This window comes from Ptychodera flava, chromosome 17, assembly GCF_041260155.1.
Source record: "Ptychodera flava strain L36383 chromosome 17, AS_Pfla_20210202, whole genome shotgun sequence".
NCBI classification, from domain to species: domain Eukaryota; kingdom Metazoa; phylum Hemichordata; class Enteropneusta; family Ptychoderidae; genus Ptychodera; species Ptychodera flava.
The window spans coordinates 20,455,565-20,474,062 of NC_091944.1; the positions used below are offsets into that span (position 1 = coordinate 20,455,565).

An 18,498-nucleotide genomic window follows, 5' to 3' on the forward strand; every position below is an offset into this window, starting at 1 on the left:
CACACACAGAATCAAAGAGTTGTCGTGCTTATATAAGACTACGTCACTTACACAGTAATGCTGCACAAAAGAATATTATGTTTTTTCATTTTGTCCAGTGCCCTGTCTCATGGCTTGATAGGCAAACAGAAAATTGGCAGTTATCAGTGACAGTGTGCTGTGACAGTATACCATGAATATCCCAGATTGTGAAAAAATCTCAGTATTTTTTCCCAATTTTGCAGATTTTGGAGGAACTTTCTAAACCATCCCTGTACAGTGCTGTTCATGCAATGAAAGAACACTGATTAGTTCCATAGTTATCGAACGCAGGAGTGCCCAGAAACTAACAGGTGCAGCGGGTGTGTCCCACAAAGTGGACATGGTTTGACCTCTGACCTCTCCTGTCAGGCAACATGGTTCTGTGTTAGTCATGTCAACTCTTTCAGATCCTGCAATCTGTAGGACTCCCTATCAAAGAATTTAAGCATAGATAGCACTTAGAACATAGTCCCAAAGTTGTTCCAGGATCACCTCCTAAATTGAATATTGCTGATATTACAGAAAGTATGCTGTAAATTACAATAATCAGTATATAGATTATCAAAAGAGAAATTCCAATACAGCTTTGAGATTTTCATATACTAAGGTACAATGCGCCTCGGGGGCAGATAGACTCTTAAATTTCAATTCTTTTCTGATCTACCACTCATGGGAGCTCATTTTAAAGCTCTTGGAGAAAGAAAAACTCTGCCTAAGTTTTTCGAAAATCCAAAATTTAATTTTCCCATAGAGTTAAAACAGAAATGGCTGCCATTTTGAATTTCAAATATCACAAAATGTTGGATAATTTGTTTCGCTAGTTCCGAACTTTACACGGTGACCCCCCCCCCCCCCCAATTTTTTATTGTTGATTTGGTAAGAGAATGGTTGAAAGTTTCATTGAGGAAAGTTTGAGCAAAAGTTTAGGTCTTTCACTTTCGAGGTCCTCATGAGTTCATAGATCCATCCCAGTGTTAAAGCTATGGGGAATTTTTTGTTTTATTTTCACAAAACTATGAGTGTGAAAACTGTATTTACTTCAAGAGCTTCAAAATGAGCTTGCGTAAAAAGTAGATCAGATCAGCAGATCAGTTATATTGTACAAATTTTTGAGTCTGAATATCTGTATCAAAAAAACGTATAATCTATTCATTTAATTCCAAGATATCAATGAAGTAACTATAGAAAATCTGAAACAATTGATGTTCTTCATCATAACTTTCTATCCGCAGTGAACAGCTTAAGGTCGTATGCACCTTGAAAGTGAGATTTAAACTTTTGTTCAAACTTTCCTTAATGGCAATTTCAACCTTTCTCTTACCTAATCAACTGAGAACAAACATCAGGGTCATCGTGCAAATTTTGTACTAGAGAAACAACCTTAATTTACCAATATTTCAAATTCAAAATGGCCGCCATCCCTGTGTTTACTCTATTGAGAAAAATTAAAATTTTTGATTTTCGAAAAAAACTAAGACTATAAAAAGTTTTCTTTCGCCGAGAGCTTTAAAATGAACCCCCACAAGTGGTAGATCAGAAGAGCATTGTGAAAGTTTGAGAGTCTGAAATCTGTCCCCGAGGCTCATTCGACTTTAAGGTGAAACTCTATAGATTTACATACTTATCAATATGACATGGTTTAAACAGCTAAGACACAATAAAGAAACAGACCTGTCAAGCACGGTAGTGATCTGTGCAATTGATATTGATTCATTATTTAACTCTGGAAAAATACAGGTAATTTTTACGTTCTCAAAAAACCCTCAGGAATGGTATTCAAAATGGTACATGTCCATGTGCTGTCCTTGAGATCAACAATCAGTATGTAAATTAATTTCAAAATGTCGTGATTTATGAAGTAGCTTAGGTCAAAGATAAACAACTTGAGGGCCGCTTTTGTCGTGATGACCTTCCTTGATCTTCCGGAGGAGAGTCTTTTCTGCGGAAGACAGAGGAACTTCCACTCCCAGAGTTAAAACAACAGCTGACATGTAAGACAAACAAACAACGCCCAAGTAGAAATACACCTGTGTAAACAACAACGATAAAACAACAGGAAGAAGTTACAGACCAATGTTGTAAGTTCCTCATGAAATATCTTTTATACTTATTTGAAGTGACGTATCACTGACAAGCATACTCACACGAGCAATCTCTCGCGCTCTCTCTCGCGCTCTCTCTCTCTGTTCACAAATTCCATCCGGAGGAGCTATAGAGAAGGCTTTTTTTCTGTGTGACTTTGAATTCCTACAACTTCTAAATATGCAACAAGGATAACATTCATTTTCTTTCAAAATAATCAACATATTATAAAAAGTTAACTTGTGTTGCCTATTTAAATATAACCTAATATTTACCATATTCTCATCTGTATAGTGGTACAACACCTCCCTGCATGCATTGTGGCTTTGTATAATAACAGGATGAATCAGGTAAACACAGTATGTCAGTCGTGAAAGTGGTATCCATGCTTTCCATGACAAGAAATGGTTTATTGCACCTATTAAGGAAAAAATGCATGAAAATGTCAATTAACGTCCTTTCTGACATATAAATGCATTTTTTTGCTTTAACGTTGTTCTCGTTGATGTTAATTTCTGAAATTTGTAATCTGCCCGCCTTAAGTATAACATATAACGAGATTACGGTGTGAAAACAACACCTCTTTATTTATGAATTTGTCTGAACTTTACAATGTATTCTGTGATGCCCAATCATCTTTCAAACTACAAACTAACTTTGAGAAAGTAGTGAATTAGATTCAGATAAAGTGGGAATTTCAGTCCAATAAATTCAATGGAAAAGGACATTTCTAAATTGTTTTTATTGGAAGATTTTTATTTTGGAAGTGCTTGACACAAAGCTTCAGAGAGTAAATACTTCCCCGCATGGCGACCGAAACAAAAGTCAGGAGCATTTATGCCTACTTCTATAGAGGGCGCTCACCCCTACCATGCTGTACTCAGCGCTAGCGCTCAGAATACCGTCTCATCCTCACCTCCATAACCGCAGTGACATGCAAAGATGACCCATGCTACTGCCAAACCAAAGGTTACTTTGCTGAAAGTGATGTAGAGGACTGCTACCGCTTTGGGAAACAGCTGTCCCGATATGTTGGATATAGCCCCAGTACAATAGCAAGGCTAATGGCCCCGGAAATGCACCAGGACAATATGTTAAAAGTCTGAGAGAGAATAGAAACAAAACAAACAAAAAAGCAAGATGTGGAGTTTAGGTAAACAATCAGCTTATTTAGTCATCAATTCATAAATAGGCTACTGAGAATCGGCGTATTTTAAACTTTCAGCAGCGCAATTTTGTCGACGAATATTTTCATTTGCTGATCTGAGGAACAGAGTCATTCATAACATTCAGAATTATAATTTTAGCCCATTTTATTGCCGGTAATACCGTTTATTTATTTATTACTTATTTCTTCATTCATTCATTTATCTTTTTATTTATTATTTTATTATTTATTTATTTATTTTTGTTTGTTTTTCTGTTTGTTTATCGTCTTATTTATCACATTTATTTAGTTCTTAAACCTACTTGCTTGATCTTCACGCTCTTTCCGTCCATTCTGTAGAACAGGAACCCCAGGAGTACGCCAACGATATAGGCTTGTATACGATAGTATGGTTTGTCGTATAACCATCCTCCAAGAGGGTTGTAGATGACCTTAACACTGTATGGTCTGACATGATTTGAGAAGAGAGGGAGGATTAAATCTCGTTTCTGACGTTTAACTCTTGCGTGTTCACTATTCCGTATATTTAGTTTCTATCGCTTACCATCCCCGTATTTTGAATAGTATAGCCAGGCCTTTACAAATAAAACGTTTGGAACTTTCAGCTAAACCACAGAGTAACATGGACAGAGTGGCAACGCTTGCATGTCTTTTGTTCCATGGTCGTCTCGGTAGACTATTGGCTTTTCATATTAAAATGAGCTCCAAAGGTGTTAAACTTTTTGGAGGCTTTGTTTGTGGTTGATAATTACACGAGATTATGCGATTATCGTACTGCCAGTCGCGTAGCAACCATAGTTACTTTGTGAGCTCTCAGGCCAGAAACACTGCTTCACGCCAATTAAAACATAACACGCCAGCAGTTTCATAAACATGTCCTTCCTTGACGCACGTGTAAAAGACGGTATAACTGACCGTAAACCATTGAGTAAAACCAGACAGTATCGATAAAAGACTTTCAAATTTGGTTCAAACACACTCATTATATATTCATAAAAATATGAGAGGAATTTTAAAACGGTAAAACTCACTTTCCTGAAGCTCAAAACACTCCCGTTTTCGCCAGCACGTCAATTCCGCTCAGCACCACACGACAACAACAACACAAACTTTGCCGAACATACTTTCGCTTAACAATTGGCGAAAATCCGAAAATTACCGAAGGATGCATGGTCGGCACTCTTTGGAAAAGAGAGGCGAGAGCAACCTGAGGCGAGGCGAACATGGATGGGTTACGTAACCGCTTCACGCCTTAAACAATACCCGTTGCCACTCTGTATCGTCGTTACCATCAAAGAGTCCCTTACGCAAGCATCGATTTCTTCCTGAAAAAGTTTTGTGCTGGTGTTCTTCAGCCTGGCTTAATTGTCCGGAACTTCATGAACTCTGGCAGTATTCGTATACACCACAGGCGCCCGTGGGCTGGGTAGCCTGCTCTATCGATCGAGCAGAAAATCGATCGATCTAGCAGACTATCCAGCCCACGGGCGCCTGTGATATACACCTATGTTTGCTAGTGATAATTTTGTTACAAGTCATACTGCTACCTGATTGGAAAACATTCAGTAAAATCTTAGATGACCATCATAACCTGTTATGTATTTCTCAAGGTAAAAAGTAGTAGTCCGTGGGCTAGAGGGGGTCTACGTGCACCCCCCCACAGGATAACAAACCTGTATTTTTCAGAAGCCTTAGGATCCCTAGAATACGAAATGGAATTTTAACAGAAAAAATATAGGGATGGAATAGCTGTTATGGTCATGTTTTGAAGGGTACCGCAAAATAACGATTTTCCAAGCCAAATGCATTTTCGTCAAATCTGTCTTCTTGTAAGTCATGTGCTGAGCTCATTTTTAACATAACCTCACTTGTTTGGTATCATTAGAAAGGGAATTTATTCGTCTTTAAGATGACATATTGTACTATGCAATATCTTCTACAGTTTTTGTCAAATATAACCAAAACTTACCCCTTACCCCAAAATTTAACATTGCAAATTACAGTAAATCTCAAATTCTACCAATTTTTTAGCTAGGCATAATAAAAAATGCAATGCTTTGTCTGAAATCTGTTTTATTTCATACAGGGACATGTCAGAATTATCAAATAGACTTTTAACAGAAAAAATATTGGGAATCTACAGCTGTAACAGTCATATTTTGAATGGTACCGCAAAATAACAGTGTTGCAGATTTGCATGCATTTTTGTTAAAACTTTCTTCTTATAAGTTATCTGCTGGGCTTGTTTTTCAGTATAACCTGGCTTGTTAGGTATCATTAGAAAGATAATTCACAATCTTCAGAATGATATATTGTAACATGCAATATCTTGCATAGTTTTCATGATATATAACCAAAACTTACCCCTTACCCAAAAGTTTACAATGAAAATTTCTGTCATAGCTAAAACCAAATTTTACAATTTTTTAGCTTGACACAAAATCTCTGGCCGTTTTTGCTATTAAATCTGTTTTATTTCATACAGGGACATGTCAGAATTATCAAATAGACTTTTAACAGAAAAAATATTAGGAATCTACAGCTGTAACAGTCATATTTTGAATGGTACCGCAAAATATCAGTGTTGCAGATTTGCATGCATTTTTGTTAAAACTGTCTTCTTATAAGTTATCTGCTGAGCTTGTTTTTGAATATAACCTGGCTTGGTTGGTATCATTAGAAAGATAATTTACTAATCTTCAGAATTACATATTGTAACATGCAATATCTTGCATAGTTTTCATGATATATAACCAAAACTTACCCCTTACCCCAAAGTTTACATTGAAAATTTCTGTCATAGCTAAAACCAAATTTTACAATTTTTTTAGCTTGACACAAAAAATCTGGCCGTTTTTGCTATTAAATCTGTTTTATTTGGTACAGGGACATGTCAGAATTATCAAATAGACTTTTAACAGAAAAAATATTGGGAATCTACAGCTGTAACAGTCATATTTTGAATGGTACCGCAAAATCACGGTGTTGCAGATTTGCATGCATTTTGTTAAATTGTTCTTCTTATAAGTTATCTGCTGAGCTTGTTTTTGAATATAACCTGGCTTGTTAGGTATCATTAGAAAGATAATTTACTAATCTTCAGAATGACATATTGTAACATGCAATATCTTGCATAGTTTTCATGATATATAACCAAAACTTACCCCTTACCCCAAAGTTATATTGAAAATTGCAGTCAAAGCTAAAACCAAATTCTACAATTTTTTTAGCTTGACACAAAAACTCTGGCCGTTTTTGCTATTGAATCTGTTTTATTTTGTACAGGGACATGTCAGAAATATGAAATAGACTTTAAACAGAAAAAATATTAGGAATCTACAGCTGTAACAGTCATATTTTGAACGGTACCGCAAAATAACAGTGTTGCAGATTTGCATGCATTTTTGTTAAATTGTTCTTCTTATACGTTATCTGCTGAGCTTGTTTTTGAATATAACCTGGCTTGTTAGGTATCATTAGAAAGATAATTCACTAATCTTCAGAATGACATATTGTAACATGCAATATCTTCTATAGTTTTCATGATATATAACCAAAACTTACCCCTTACCCCAAAGTTTACATTGAAAATTTCTGTCATAGCTAAAACCAAATTCTACAATTCTTTTAGCTTAACACAAAAAATCTGGCCCTTTTTTGCTATTAAATCTATTTTATTTGGTAGAGGGACATGTCAGAAATATGAAATAGACCTGTAACAGAAAAAAATATTGGGAATCTACAGCTGTAACAGTCATATTTTCAAGGGTCTCGGAAAATCACAGTATTGAAAACTCGCTTGCTTTTTGTTAAATCTGTCTTCCTATAAGTCATCTGCTGAGCTTGATTTTTGACATAACCTGGCTTCTTAGGTATCAATAGAAAGGTAATTTACTGGTCTTTAAAATGACATATTGTAATATGCAATGTCTTGTTTAGGTTTCATGAAATAGGACCAAAGCTTACCCCATACCCCAAGGTTTACACAGCAAATTACTGCAAATCTGAAACTCGATCTTTTTTTACAATTTATTAACTTTATATACAAAAGGCAATGCTTGTATGCAATCTACGGAATCTGTGTTTTTTTTAGAAAAGTATGTTACAAATATGAAATTAACTTTTAACAGGAACATAATATGATTTTGTAGCCTTTTGGATCATATTTGGAAGGGTACCCAGGTATCAGGGCAAATTTGCCGAAACACATACATTTGCAATATTTGGGTTCCCCCTCCAAAAATGATCCAAGTGGCTACTAAATTGTATCATCTTCCCGTTAAAAGGTAATTTGATACTTGTAACATACTTTTGTAACAAATAAATCAGATTTTAAATAAGAATTGCCTTTTGTATTATGTGCAGCAAAAAATGGTAGAATTTGTGATAAGCTGTAATTTGCGATTTGAACTTTTTGGTATGGGGTAAAGTTTGACCATATTCCAGGAAAACTATGGATGACATTGTATATTACAATATGTCATCTTAAAGAAGAATAAATTTCCCTACTAATGATACCTCACAAGCCAGGTTGTGTCACAAAATAAGTTCAGCAGATGACTTACAAGAAGAAGAATTTAACAAAAAAGGTGCCAGTTTGCGGTACTGCGATTTTGCATTTCTCTTCAAAATATGGCTGATACAACTAAACAGTCCAAATATTTTTTCTGTTAAAAGTCTATTTCACATTTCTAACATGACCCAGTACCATATACAACAGATTTAATACCGAAACAGAACTATTTTTATCATGTCTAGCTAAAAATTCACGGAAATTGATCACGTTATCTATGACAGTACTTCCAATATAAACCTTGGGGTATGGGGTACGTTTTGGTCATATTCCATGAAAACTATACAAGATATTGCCTGTTACAATATTTCATTGTAAATACCAGTTAATTACCTTTCCAATGATACTAAACAAACCCGGCTATAATCAATAACAAGCTCAGTAGACTACTTATAAGATGACAGATTTAACAAAAACGCATACGAATCAGGAATACTGAGATTTTGCTGTACCCTTAAAAATACAGCTCTTACAGCTATAGAATCCCAATACTTTTTCTGTTAAAAGTTCATTTCATATTTCTGATATGGCCAAGTACAAAATTAAACAGATTTCATACAAAAAATTGCCTAATTTTTTATGTCTGCGTAAAAAAATTGCTTGAATTTGATATTAGCTATGACAGTAGTTTTCGATGTAAATTTTGAGGTATGGGGTAAGTTTTGGTCATATTTCATAAAAATCTGTACAAGATATTGCATGTTACAATATGTCTTTTTAAAGACTAGTAAATAATCTTACTAATGATACCTAACAACTTACATTATATTCTATAAGAAGCTCAGCAGATGACTTACAAGACGATAGATTCAACAAAAATGCACGCAAGTCAGGAATACTGAGATTTTGCTGTACCCTTCAAAATCTGACTGTTACAACTACAGAATTCCAATCTTTTTTCTGTTAAAAGTCTATTTCATATTTCTGACATGTCCCTGTACCAAATAAAATAGATTTAAGGTAAAGGGCGACGAATTCGGACGCGCACACGCTTTAGAACGTTTCTGCGCAGATTTAACTCCAGCCTGCCGCAAATGGGCTATTTTGTAGCGCATGTATTTAACATCACCTGTCATTGTTGAAATTGCGCTTTTACCTAATTTTTTGACCCAGTGTCTTGGAAATACATGTGACCTATAACCTTGTCATATTTTGACCCCCTAGGAAGCTGGTTTTTATTCAATATGAGCGAAAATTAACATTTCTCTCCCATTTATATGGCGCAAATAACCCATCACCTGGAGATATTGTAAAAAGTAGCGTGGTGACACCCTTTTATTAAAAGTGTAAACTAAATGGTATTATGTCAGGAGTTTATTCGCCAAGTTTGGTCAAAATGACACCATTCAAAGCGACAGGAAGAAAGTTCGAAAATTATGTAGTGATATAATTTCGATATCGTCATTTTGTAATCGATACTTATGTTAAAATTTCTTCACAAACATCATGAAAATATACATTCGATAGATATTGATCTTAAGTCTTGGTATTTATTAAAATTAACTCATTTGCTAAGCGTTTTATAATTGCTTTCTTTAGTTTAAGTGAATTATATCATTTTTATTTATTTCTAACGACGCCATTTTAACGTCCGTTTCCATGGAAACAAGCGTGGTGACCCCCATTTTTTATTTCATTTTGCACTTGCACAACTTCCAAGAATATTTGTGCAAAGTTTCAAGAAAATGACACCACAACTTAATTTTGACGTAATTCGTAGTACTTCACCTTAATAGCAAAAACGGCCAGATATTTTGTTTCTAGCTAAAAAATTTGTAGAATTTGGTTTTAGCTATGACTGAAATTTTCAATGTAAACTTTGGGGTAAGGGGTAAGTTTTGGTTATATATCATGAAAACTATAGAAGATATTGCATGTTACAATATGTCATTCTAAAGATTAGTGAATTATCTTTCTAATGATACCTAACAAGCCAGGTTATATTGAAAAACAAGCCCAGCAGATAACTTATAAGAAGAAAGTTTTAACAAAAATGCATGCAAATCTGCAACACCGTGATTTTGCGGTACCATTCAAAATATGACTGTTACAGCTGTAGATTCCTAATATTTTTTCTGTTTAAAGTCTATTTCATATTTCTGACATGTCCCTGTACCAAATAAAACAGATTTAATAGCAAAAACGGCCAGAGATTTTGTGTCAAGCTAAAAAAATTGTAAAATTTGGTTTTAGCTATGACAGAAATTTTCATTGTAAACTTTGGGGTAAGGGGTAAGTTTTGGTTACATATCATGAAAACTATAGAAGATATTGCATGTTACAATATGTCATTCTGAAGATTAGTGAATTATCTTTCTAATGATACCTAACAAGCCAGGTTATATTGAAAAACAAGCTCAGCAGATAACTTATAGGAAGACAGTTTTAACAAAAATGCATGCAAATCTGCAACACTGTTATTTTGCGGTACCCTTCAAAATATGACTGTTACAGCTGTAGATTCCCAATATTTTTTCTGTTAAAAGTCTATTTGATAATTCTGACATGTCCCTGTATCAAATAAAACAGATTTCAGACAAAGCATTGCATTTTTTATTATGCCTAGCTAAAAAATTGGTAGAATTTGAGATTTACTGTAATTTGCAATGTTAAATTTTGGGGTAAGGGGTAAGTTTTGGTTATATTTGACAAAAACTGTAGAAGATATTGCATGTTACAATATGTCATCTTAAAGAGGAATAAATTCCCTTTCTAATGATACCAAACAAGTGAGGTTATGTTAAAAAATGAGCTCAGCACATGACTTACAAGAAGACAGATTTGACGAAAATGCATTTGGCTTGGAAAATCGTGATTTTGCGGTACCCTTCAAAACATGACCATAACAGCTATTCCATCCCTATATTTTTTCTGTTAAAATTCCATTTCGTATTCTAGGGATCCTAAGGCTTCTGAAAAATACAGGTTTGTTATCCTGTGGGGGGGGGGGGCACGTAGACCCCCTCTAGCCCACGGCCTATAGCGGTTTAGTGCTTTCCCTGTCCCAAGACACTCTACGCAAACACTCCTGCAAACTCGAGGCTCTGGCCAGTCATGGTTTAGATTGCGGTGTTGAATTAGGATTTACCGCATTCTAGCGCACCATAATTTGACAGGAAAAATACAATTTTGTGTTCATGAAATTTTAATACGACCCTGAAGTGTCCAGTATATAAGACTCACTTGCTGTTTAAATCTGGACTAAGGCCAACCACGCTACTTATCACTGCCGTGGAGATGAACGATGCTATGCAGACTCCAACAAGAACGCCCAAGCCCACTTTCCAGCGCCTTGAAATCAAAAAGGCAAGATAATATCATTCATTCCTCTTTCTCTGCATATTTTTTTCTTCGTAAGTCTCAATAATACTTCTTTTCTACGTGTCTGCCCATGTTCACTTTCTGTCAGCCTTTCTATGACGCTCTCTCTCTCTCTCATAGACATATATCTTGTGCTTTTACTATATAAACTTTGTATAGTTGGAGTAAGGAAAGAGAATACACGACAGAAGCACGAATTGTTATATTTAGAGATGAAGATCTACATTGATTCGATATTGTGACCTACCTGTATAGAAGTATTACAAATATGGGTGTTATCAGATGAAACTGCATATCCAGAGCCAGGTACCACGCCCAGGGCATACACTGTTGGAACGAAAGTATCATCATCATCATCATCATCATCATCATCATCATCATCATCATCATTATCACTGCCGTCACCATCATCATCATCACCATAACTACCATCACCAACACTACCATCCTCGTCATCATCATCATCATCATCATCATCATCATCATCATCATCATCATCATCATCATCATCGTCATTACCACCACCACCACCACCACCACCCCATCACTACCATCATCACCATCATCATCATCATCGTCATCACCACCACCACCACCATCATGATCATCATCATCATGATCATCATCGTCGCCATCGTCGTCGTCGGCGTCATCGCACCATAATCGTCGCCTTGAACTGTAAATCGCCGAGACCACCATCTCAATCTTTCTTGCCCTTATCACTGTTAGAGTCGGCATCACCGTAAAAGACAACAATGCCATTATCTTACAAGCACTTTCAAAACTCACGATATCAAGTACCGTGGTGTTGCTTTGCTTTTCTCTCTAGTGAACTCTTACCTGCTTGGTGAAATGGAAGAAATTATTGACGTAGAGTAAGTTGCTCCACCAGTACTCCATGCAAAGATCTGTCTTGCTTTTAAGGTAGTGCCATCTTGGCCCAGTGCTAATGTGTGGTATGATCGTCGTCCATAGCAACATCACAAACATGTAAACGGGTGTCAATCTCCAATACCGATGGAACAGAAACATCGCCCAATTCATTTCACCGTGTGAGATCTTTAACTGCTTCAAGGTTAGGTATGTAACCAGCATTCCACTGATGGACAGAGAAGAACACGTATTATAGTTTTGAGCACATTATTGTTCCTGTGTGTCTTGACCACAGTCACAAAGTCAAAACTGACCGCATGCGTAGCACAACTGTTCTGTCTGTGCCCCATTTACCGTACACTTCTTCCACACAACTAGTTACTAGTCGATGTACAAAATGACCACACGACCGCGACACACTACAGCGGCTAAAGTTTAAGTTCACAATGTCAGGGAGACTCGAAAAATTACGTTTGACGAAATTTTTCACTAAAACATATTGATCGCGATGCCAGGAATATAAACTGACTCACTGGTAAACGCATATGTAAATCAGCTGTGAACAAACTCTTGAAATACTTGGTTTGTATTGTAGCTGTCAAGAAACCCTTAATAATGTCTTTTTTTTTCAAACAGCATGTTGAAGACTGACTAACTTTCAAGGAACATGTGGTGGTCGATCTCGTATATTCCTTTCTGATTTGATGGCCTAGTCTACAGTAAGTCTTCTCATTCGCTGATATAAATGTCTCACCTGATCACAAAGAAAGTATCGACCGCTAAATACCCGTTGAGATAGATCTGGGCAGACAGTCTCTTCAGAACAACATTCAATATATAGTTTGGGTTATCTGTAATCAAGAAAAGTTGAATACAGGCAAAAATAGTGTACCAACAACTATTTATACGGTAGCAAGACTATAAAAGGAGAGTCGATTCCTTTATATTGTAATTTTTACTTTCAATTACGTCTAAGACAAGAAGTCAGCTACATCACCTTGCACTAAACTGACAGCAAAATTGATTGAACAGACGTAGGCTTAACCCCGCCTACTGAGACGAAACAGGGATAGCCCTGAAATGCATTGGCCCATCTGCGCCATGATACTTATCAGTGCTTGTCTATAGGGTGCCTTTAGTGATGACGAAATGCCGAAGTACCCCTAGAATGGTGTTGAATTGCCTGCTGCTCACCATGACCCAAGTGTTCTCCTGTCTTGCCTCAAAGAGACAAGGAAACCGACACACTTTCTCTCTCTCTCTCTCTCTCACAATAATATGCTAGTGAACTGACGACTTCTCTGCTAAGATCAGCAGTTCTTGATGTCAAAAAAAGCACCATTCCATTTGATATTCACATTTTGCGTTAGCAGTATTTGAAGATTCACAGATGATGATGATGATGATGATCATCATCATCAGCAGCAGCAACAGCAGCACCAGCACCAGCACCAGCACCAGCACCCCCACCATTACCACTACCCCCGCCACCACCATCATCCTCGCCATCGCAACCATCTATTCAACACTAATAACTCCTGTAGTCTACAACAGCACTAAAATTGTAACCCAATTGTAGCCGTGCCAAAGCACAAACTCAACAGCAATTTAACCCTTGGGCCACATTGCCACTATCAGGAAAGTGCCAACCACAACAGATAGACAGGTATATTTAGCAAGTGCGAGAAGAATTACGACCTATACCAGGAAAGTATCGTCCTGTGTACTGATACGTATGTCCCAAGATGATCCAGACACAGCTGATGACGCGGATGCCATGGAGACAGGTGATTGTTCCAGCAGGTTGAGTAAGACACGTCCATCTTTTGTAACTTTGGAGGACGGAGAATGACAAGAAGACGTCGGTCACGGTGCCTGAAAGAAATCGTACGTTACAATGAATAATGGAGAGAGTGGGGCTTTGAAACAGTCGTAAATACTGTGGGGGCTTGAGAGCCACAGCTCGAAAATTTATTTGAACAAAGAGCGCCTGCATGACAGGCACTGCCTATCATAGCTGAGTCAGGCAAAAGTTTGCGTCGTCCTGAATATATCATATCTTCCACTTCATTTCATGCCATGTGATTTGAACACTTCGATAAAATACTTCAGATGTAAGGCAAGCGAATCTAACAACGCACAATTTCTGTACTTTCAGTCTTTCTAAAACAAATGATAAAGGCTGAATGATATAGCAAATACTATAGAAATGCCTGACATTGAATGAAGAGTTGATTTTACGATGTATTTCAAACATAACGAAGAACGTAACAGCAAAACTACGATCACGAGTGCTATAACTCTCAGCGAAAATATTCCTGTTTTGTATAAAGTAAGTCGGGGAGTGTGTGTCAATATTATGCGGCGACACTTATCTCAGTATACAAAGTGCGATTATAACTAAAACGGAAGATGTCTCAGACTACATCAGGTCCAGTTTTATCTGAAACTGGAAGTTTAAACAAAGTTACACCACACCCGATTTCCTCGTCATCCGCTGTTGATCGCCTCCAGTAACCTTACTAGTTATTACGTATTTATCGCTGTCGACGAAATCAGCACCACCTTGACGATGACGCCTTAACCGTACATCGTATGACGTCGCAAGGATCAGGGTCACTCCAAGTAGCGAACATATAAAACTGACAAAAAGGCAAGAAAATTATTCTGAATGATCATTACAATATATTTCATTATAGCTTTGTCAAAACCGGTGAATTTTGCGCCGTCTTCCCCAAAGAGTATTACTGATAATGCATCCGAAATGCATTTATTTGCCTTTATCAATTATCCAGTATTGTGTAGTGGCTTAATATGTTTCTACATCTACAAATTCACTGGCATTGCAAATTCACAAGCAATCTAACAATTTGCCCCTCCCGGCCATAATGCACTCCATGTACGAGGCTTCGCCGCGCCTCGTACACCATGTTTTGCAAAGTTTGCTTTCGTTCGTCCATTATGGGCCGGAAGAGGGTGAATCTTGTCAACCAAGTGAGGACAATTTACGAACTACATTTCAATTTGAATTAATCAGTCATGCTCAACAAAAATATACGGTTTAGAAATGTGCCTTTGGATTTTTTCAGCAATGAAAATGTGCATGTTGAGCTCAAAGCATTCACTTCAGAAGAAACGATGTAATTCACGTTTAATACTGTAAGGTGCTTTAGGTAAAATTATTTTTGCCGTCCGCGTGCTGGTAACTTTTCAGAGAAAATTAAGAAAACAAACACAATATTAACACTATTACAAAGAAAAATATTACCTTTCCAAAAGAAACCAAAACAAAACAAAACAAAAAAATTAAAAAAATTGCTTATGTTAATACACTTGTGTTTTTTGTCTGTGTTTTTTTTTGCCTGGCTGGCTGGTAGGTTTTGCAAAAATCCAAGGACGGCAAACAAAGAATTTTCTTTAAATGGAATATATTGTGAAATGACATACATTGCTATAATTGCACCCGTTGACAGGGTTCATCTTTTGTACAATGGACGTTGGCTTTACCAGATGTGACGTCGGCTGCCACCATCGCTGAAAAAATAGAAAGATGTATCTGGCTTTTAACGATAGCCACAGTACAATAAACTCACCGATTCATTCCTCTTTCATTTTTCAAAATGACGTCATAGAGGCAGAAGAGGCACAGAGGCAACTCGTAACGCGCCCTGACTTGCACGTTATTCTAAGAAACTTTGCGATTGGCGCGTGAAGTTGACGTTTCTAGCTATATATGTTGTTCTGGATCAAAGTAAATGTACTGGGGTTGACAAATTAACCCTTTGAGCGACAAAGTCAATTTTTGTCACCTTTAGAAAATATACTCCAGTCATTTTTTTCAAATTTTTGTTAAAATTTTGAAAATAAACTGTAGCAAATGAAATGTGATGTCCATTTGGTCCAAAATTATTGAAAAATTTCAGAAAAATTCATAAAAAATTGGTAAAATGTGGCAGTAAAATTTTGGTGGGAAAAATTACAGCACTCAAAGGGTTAAGACCAAAGACTTTCTTCTGAAAGTCAAGTAAGTTTATTACGTTATAAAATACAATCATACGGCAGATGTAAAGTTTTGAAGATAATGAAAAATAAGGTTGCCAGAGTCATATAATTTTGCCCCGTCGAATGCAATGCTGTTTACACTGAACTTACCGCGTGATAATATTACAGCCACTTCTGAGTCTCGACAAGTGTTCGGAAAACACACCCCCAGCTCTGCACGTTTCTACAACAAAAGGGAATGTTATGATGACCTCAGCTTCTCACTGGCTCGCAACACCCCTTCCTGTGCAAGGCGGGACTGTGCACGTGTAATGATAGACGTTGATAGACGTTTTTAGGAGTCTAAAGTATACAATGTAGGTTATCACTATATGTTGCAATGTTCATAAACATTTAACAATAACCAGATAAAACGATTTAAATTTCACAAGAGAAAATAGCTGGCGTCATTATAATCGTGCAACAGGTGGTTTTATGTTACAATGCACTCAGATACACCAACCTCAAACAAGTAATTAATTTGCCATGGGTTCTATTTCAATTTCAATCGTTCTTTTTGGCCGACCTAGAGCATAGACTTCCTCTCAACATAGAAGGCAACGAAAAATGTGCGGGTTTCTGTAACTCTGGGGACCGGCTTTCAGGGAACCAGGGGGTGAACAAGTTAATAGAAAAGGTCTATTTATAGATGGTAAAAGATTGCCCCCGTACTGTACCTGTTCCTTTGTCGTCACCGTTGCTAGACAGTACTGAGACGAAAACGGCCTTCCCTGCGACTGGGGATCAGCTTCTCGACAGAGGTCAAAATTTCCGAGAAATTTGTAACTCTTCGTAAATTCTGCTTCGGGCATCACTGTTCCGTACGAATAGTACACTAGAATGTTAAAATAAATAAAAAAATGAATGAATGAATGAATGGATGAATGAATGAATGAATGAATGAATGAATGAATGAATGAATGAATGAACGAACGAACGAACAAATGAATGAATGACTGAATGGATGAATTCATGAATAATTAATTAATTAATGGATTGATTAATTAATTAATATTACGGTTTGAGCGTGGTCATACTTTGAGAAATATATATTACTTTAATTTCGTATGGAATAAGACAATTGATTTGAACATTCCAGTGTCGCCCATTAATAGCTCGTAATATGCAAGGTCATTTCACGGCCATACAAAGGCCTCCAAGGGTCCTATGTTAAATCTGGATTGCTTTAAACGGCACACAATGCAACGTGAGTCGGAGACAGAGCATAGTTTAACTGTATATATTTTTGTACAAATAACGTCAGCTACGATATGTTCTTTTAAAATCGGATCAGATTCATGAGATCACTCACTCTGTTTTGCGTAAGTTCTTCCAAGTCGAAAATCTTCAAGGGACATCGCCGTATCGTTATGGCAGCGGGCTGTCAGATTACACCCACTTTCACCACATGCGCCGACACGGAGGGAGGTCAGCGTGCTCGGGATTTGCCGTGCAATAGTCGAGGTGCCATCAGAAAAGACAACAGCTTGATCACTGTTATTTTTAGGCTTGCCCGTTTCAGCAGCTTGACATGGCCATGGCGCCGGGCATAGCGTTAACAAGCAAGCACAAACGTAGAGAAAATAGCTCGAAGTCTTAACAGTTTTCTGCTGCACGTCAAGAGTTCGAGCAGCCATTTTCTTGCTGGCGATGCACGAAGCATGGAGGTTGTCCCTTTGCTTCCTCAATACCGTATTGAAAACTGTATTTCACACTTTGTTATGTAAAATCCGACCTCAATGTTGTTGACCAAGCCTTCCGCCTTCCAAGCGTTTCCCTCCAAAATTCTCGGAAAGGTCGAAATAAAACGCTGTCAATATGTCACTCAATGAACCATTTTATGACAGTAACAATGCTTCATGGCCAGTAAAGTCTGAACGGATGATCTGTTGTGTCTATAGGTGATGTAATTGTCGAGGAAAAGAAATGGGCTGCGTTTCAAGTTTGCCCAAGGACCCAGTTCTATTGTGACCTACCCCTATGAATACAAGGCCTATACTTATCCAGAAGTTAATTGTTCCTGGTACACATACACGAAAGCTAGCTATCTTCGACGAGCTAAAATGGTATCATTGCCGCAATGAAAACATATGTGTGTATACCCTCTTTTTAGAACGGAAAACAAAACAACAGATGTATACAGTGGCCTATGGAATGATCAGGTAATATACCGTAAAATGCTAATCTGAAACTCGTACCAATATTACAGATTTAGCCCGACGGTGCTCGAGTCTAGATTATATTTTGTGTCTTGTTTGTTTTCACTACCTGTAAGTGTTCCTCAATTTTGTTAGGAGGACATCGATATATACTTTTGTTGGCTCTAGGCTAATATCTCTTTACACAGATGATTTTTAATGTTAAAGGGAAGGCGTCGGCTGAACTGCGCTCAAAGGTCGTATTGGACCAATGCGACCAA

The 18,498-nt window shown here is 37.0% G+C and overlaps 1 protein-coding gene across 1 annotated transcript; it reads right to left on the reverse strand.

The window, feature by feature from the left end:
* Positions 1-2,384: 2,384 nt before the first annotated feature.
* On the reverse strand, positions 2,385-17,965 carry LOC139115744 (nose resistant to fluoxetine protein 6-like). The gene is made up of 13 exons (XM_070678068.1): positions 17,392-17,965; positions 16,757-16,914; positions 16,191-16,263; positions 15,486-15,572; positions 14,517-14,680; positions 13,743-13,913; positions 12,793-12,889; positions 12,006-12,264; positions 11,413-11,492; positions 11,028-11,135; positions 3,574-3,718; positions 3,020-3,205; positions 2,385-2,521 (listed from the first exon to the last, which is right to left on the reverse strand). The coding sequence occupies exons 5-12, from the start codon at positions 14,530-14,532 to the stop codon at positions 3,104-3,106; spliced, it is 978 nt and encodes a 325-aa protein (XP_070534169.1). The 5' UTR covers positions 14,533-14,680; positions 15,486-15,572; positions 16,191-16,263; positions 16,757-16,914; positions 17,392-17,965; the 3' UTR covers positions 2,385-2,521; positions 3,020-3,103.
* Between the last annotated feature and the right edge of the window lie 533 nt (positions 17,966-18,498).

What these genes read in the sequence shown, in the direction of transcription:
- LOC139115744 (XM_070678068.1), bottom strand. An exon ending in TCTTCCATTTCACCAAGCAG is followed by an intron (nt 11,493 to 12,005) that starts GTAAGAGTTCAC and finishes TCGTTCCAACAG; the next exon opens with TGTATGCCCTGGGCGTGGTA. An exon ending in TTTGTAATACTTCTATACAG is followed by an intron (nt 11,136 to 11,412) that starts GTAGGTCACAAT and finishes TTTGATTTCAAG; the next exon opens with GCGCTGGAAAGTGGGCTTGG.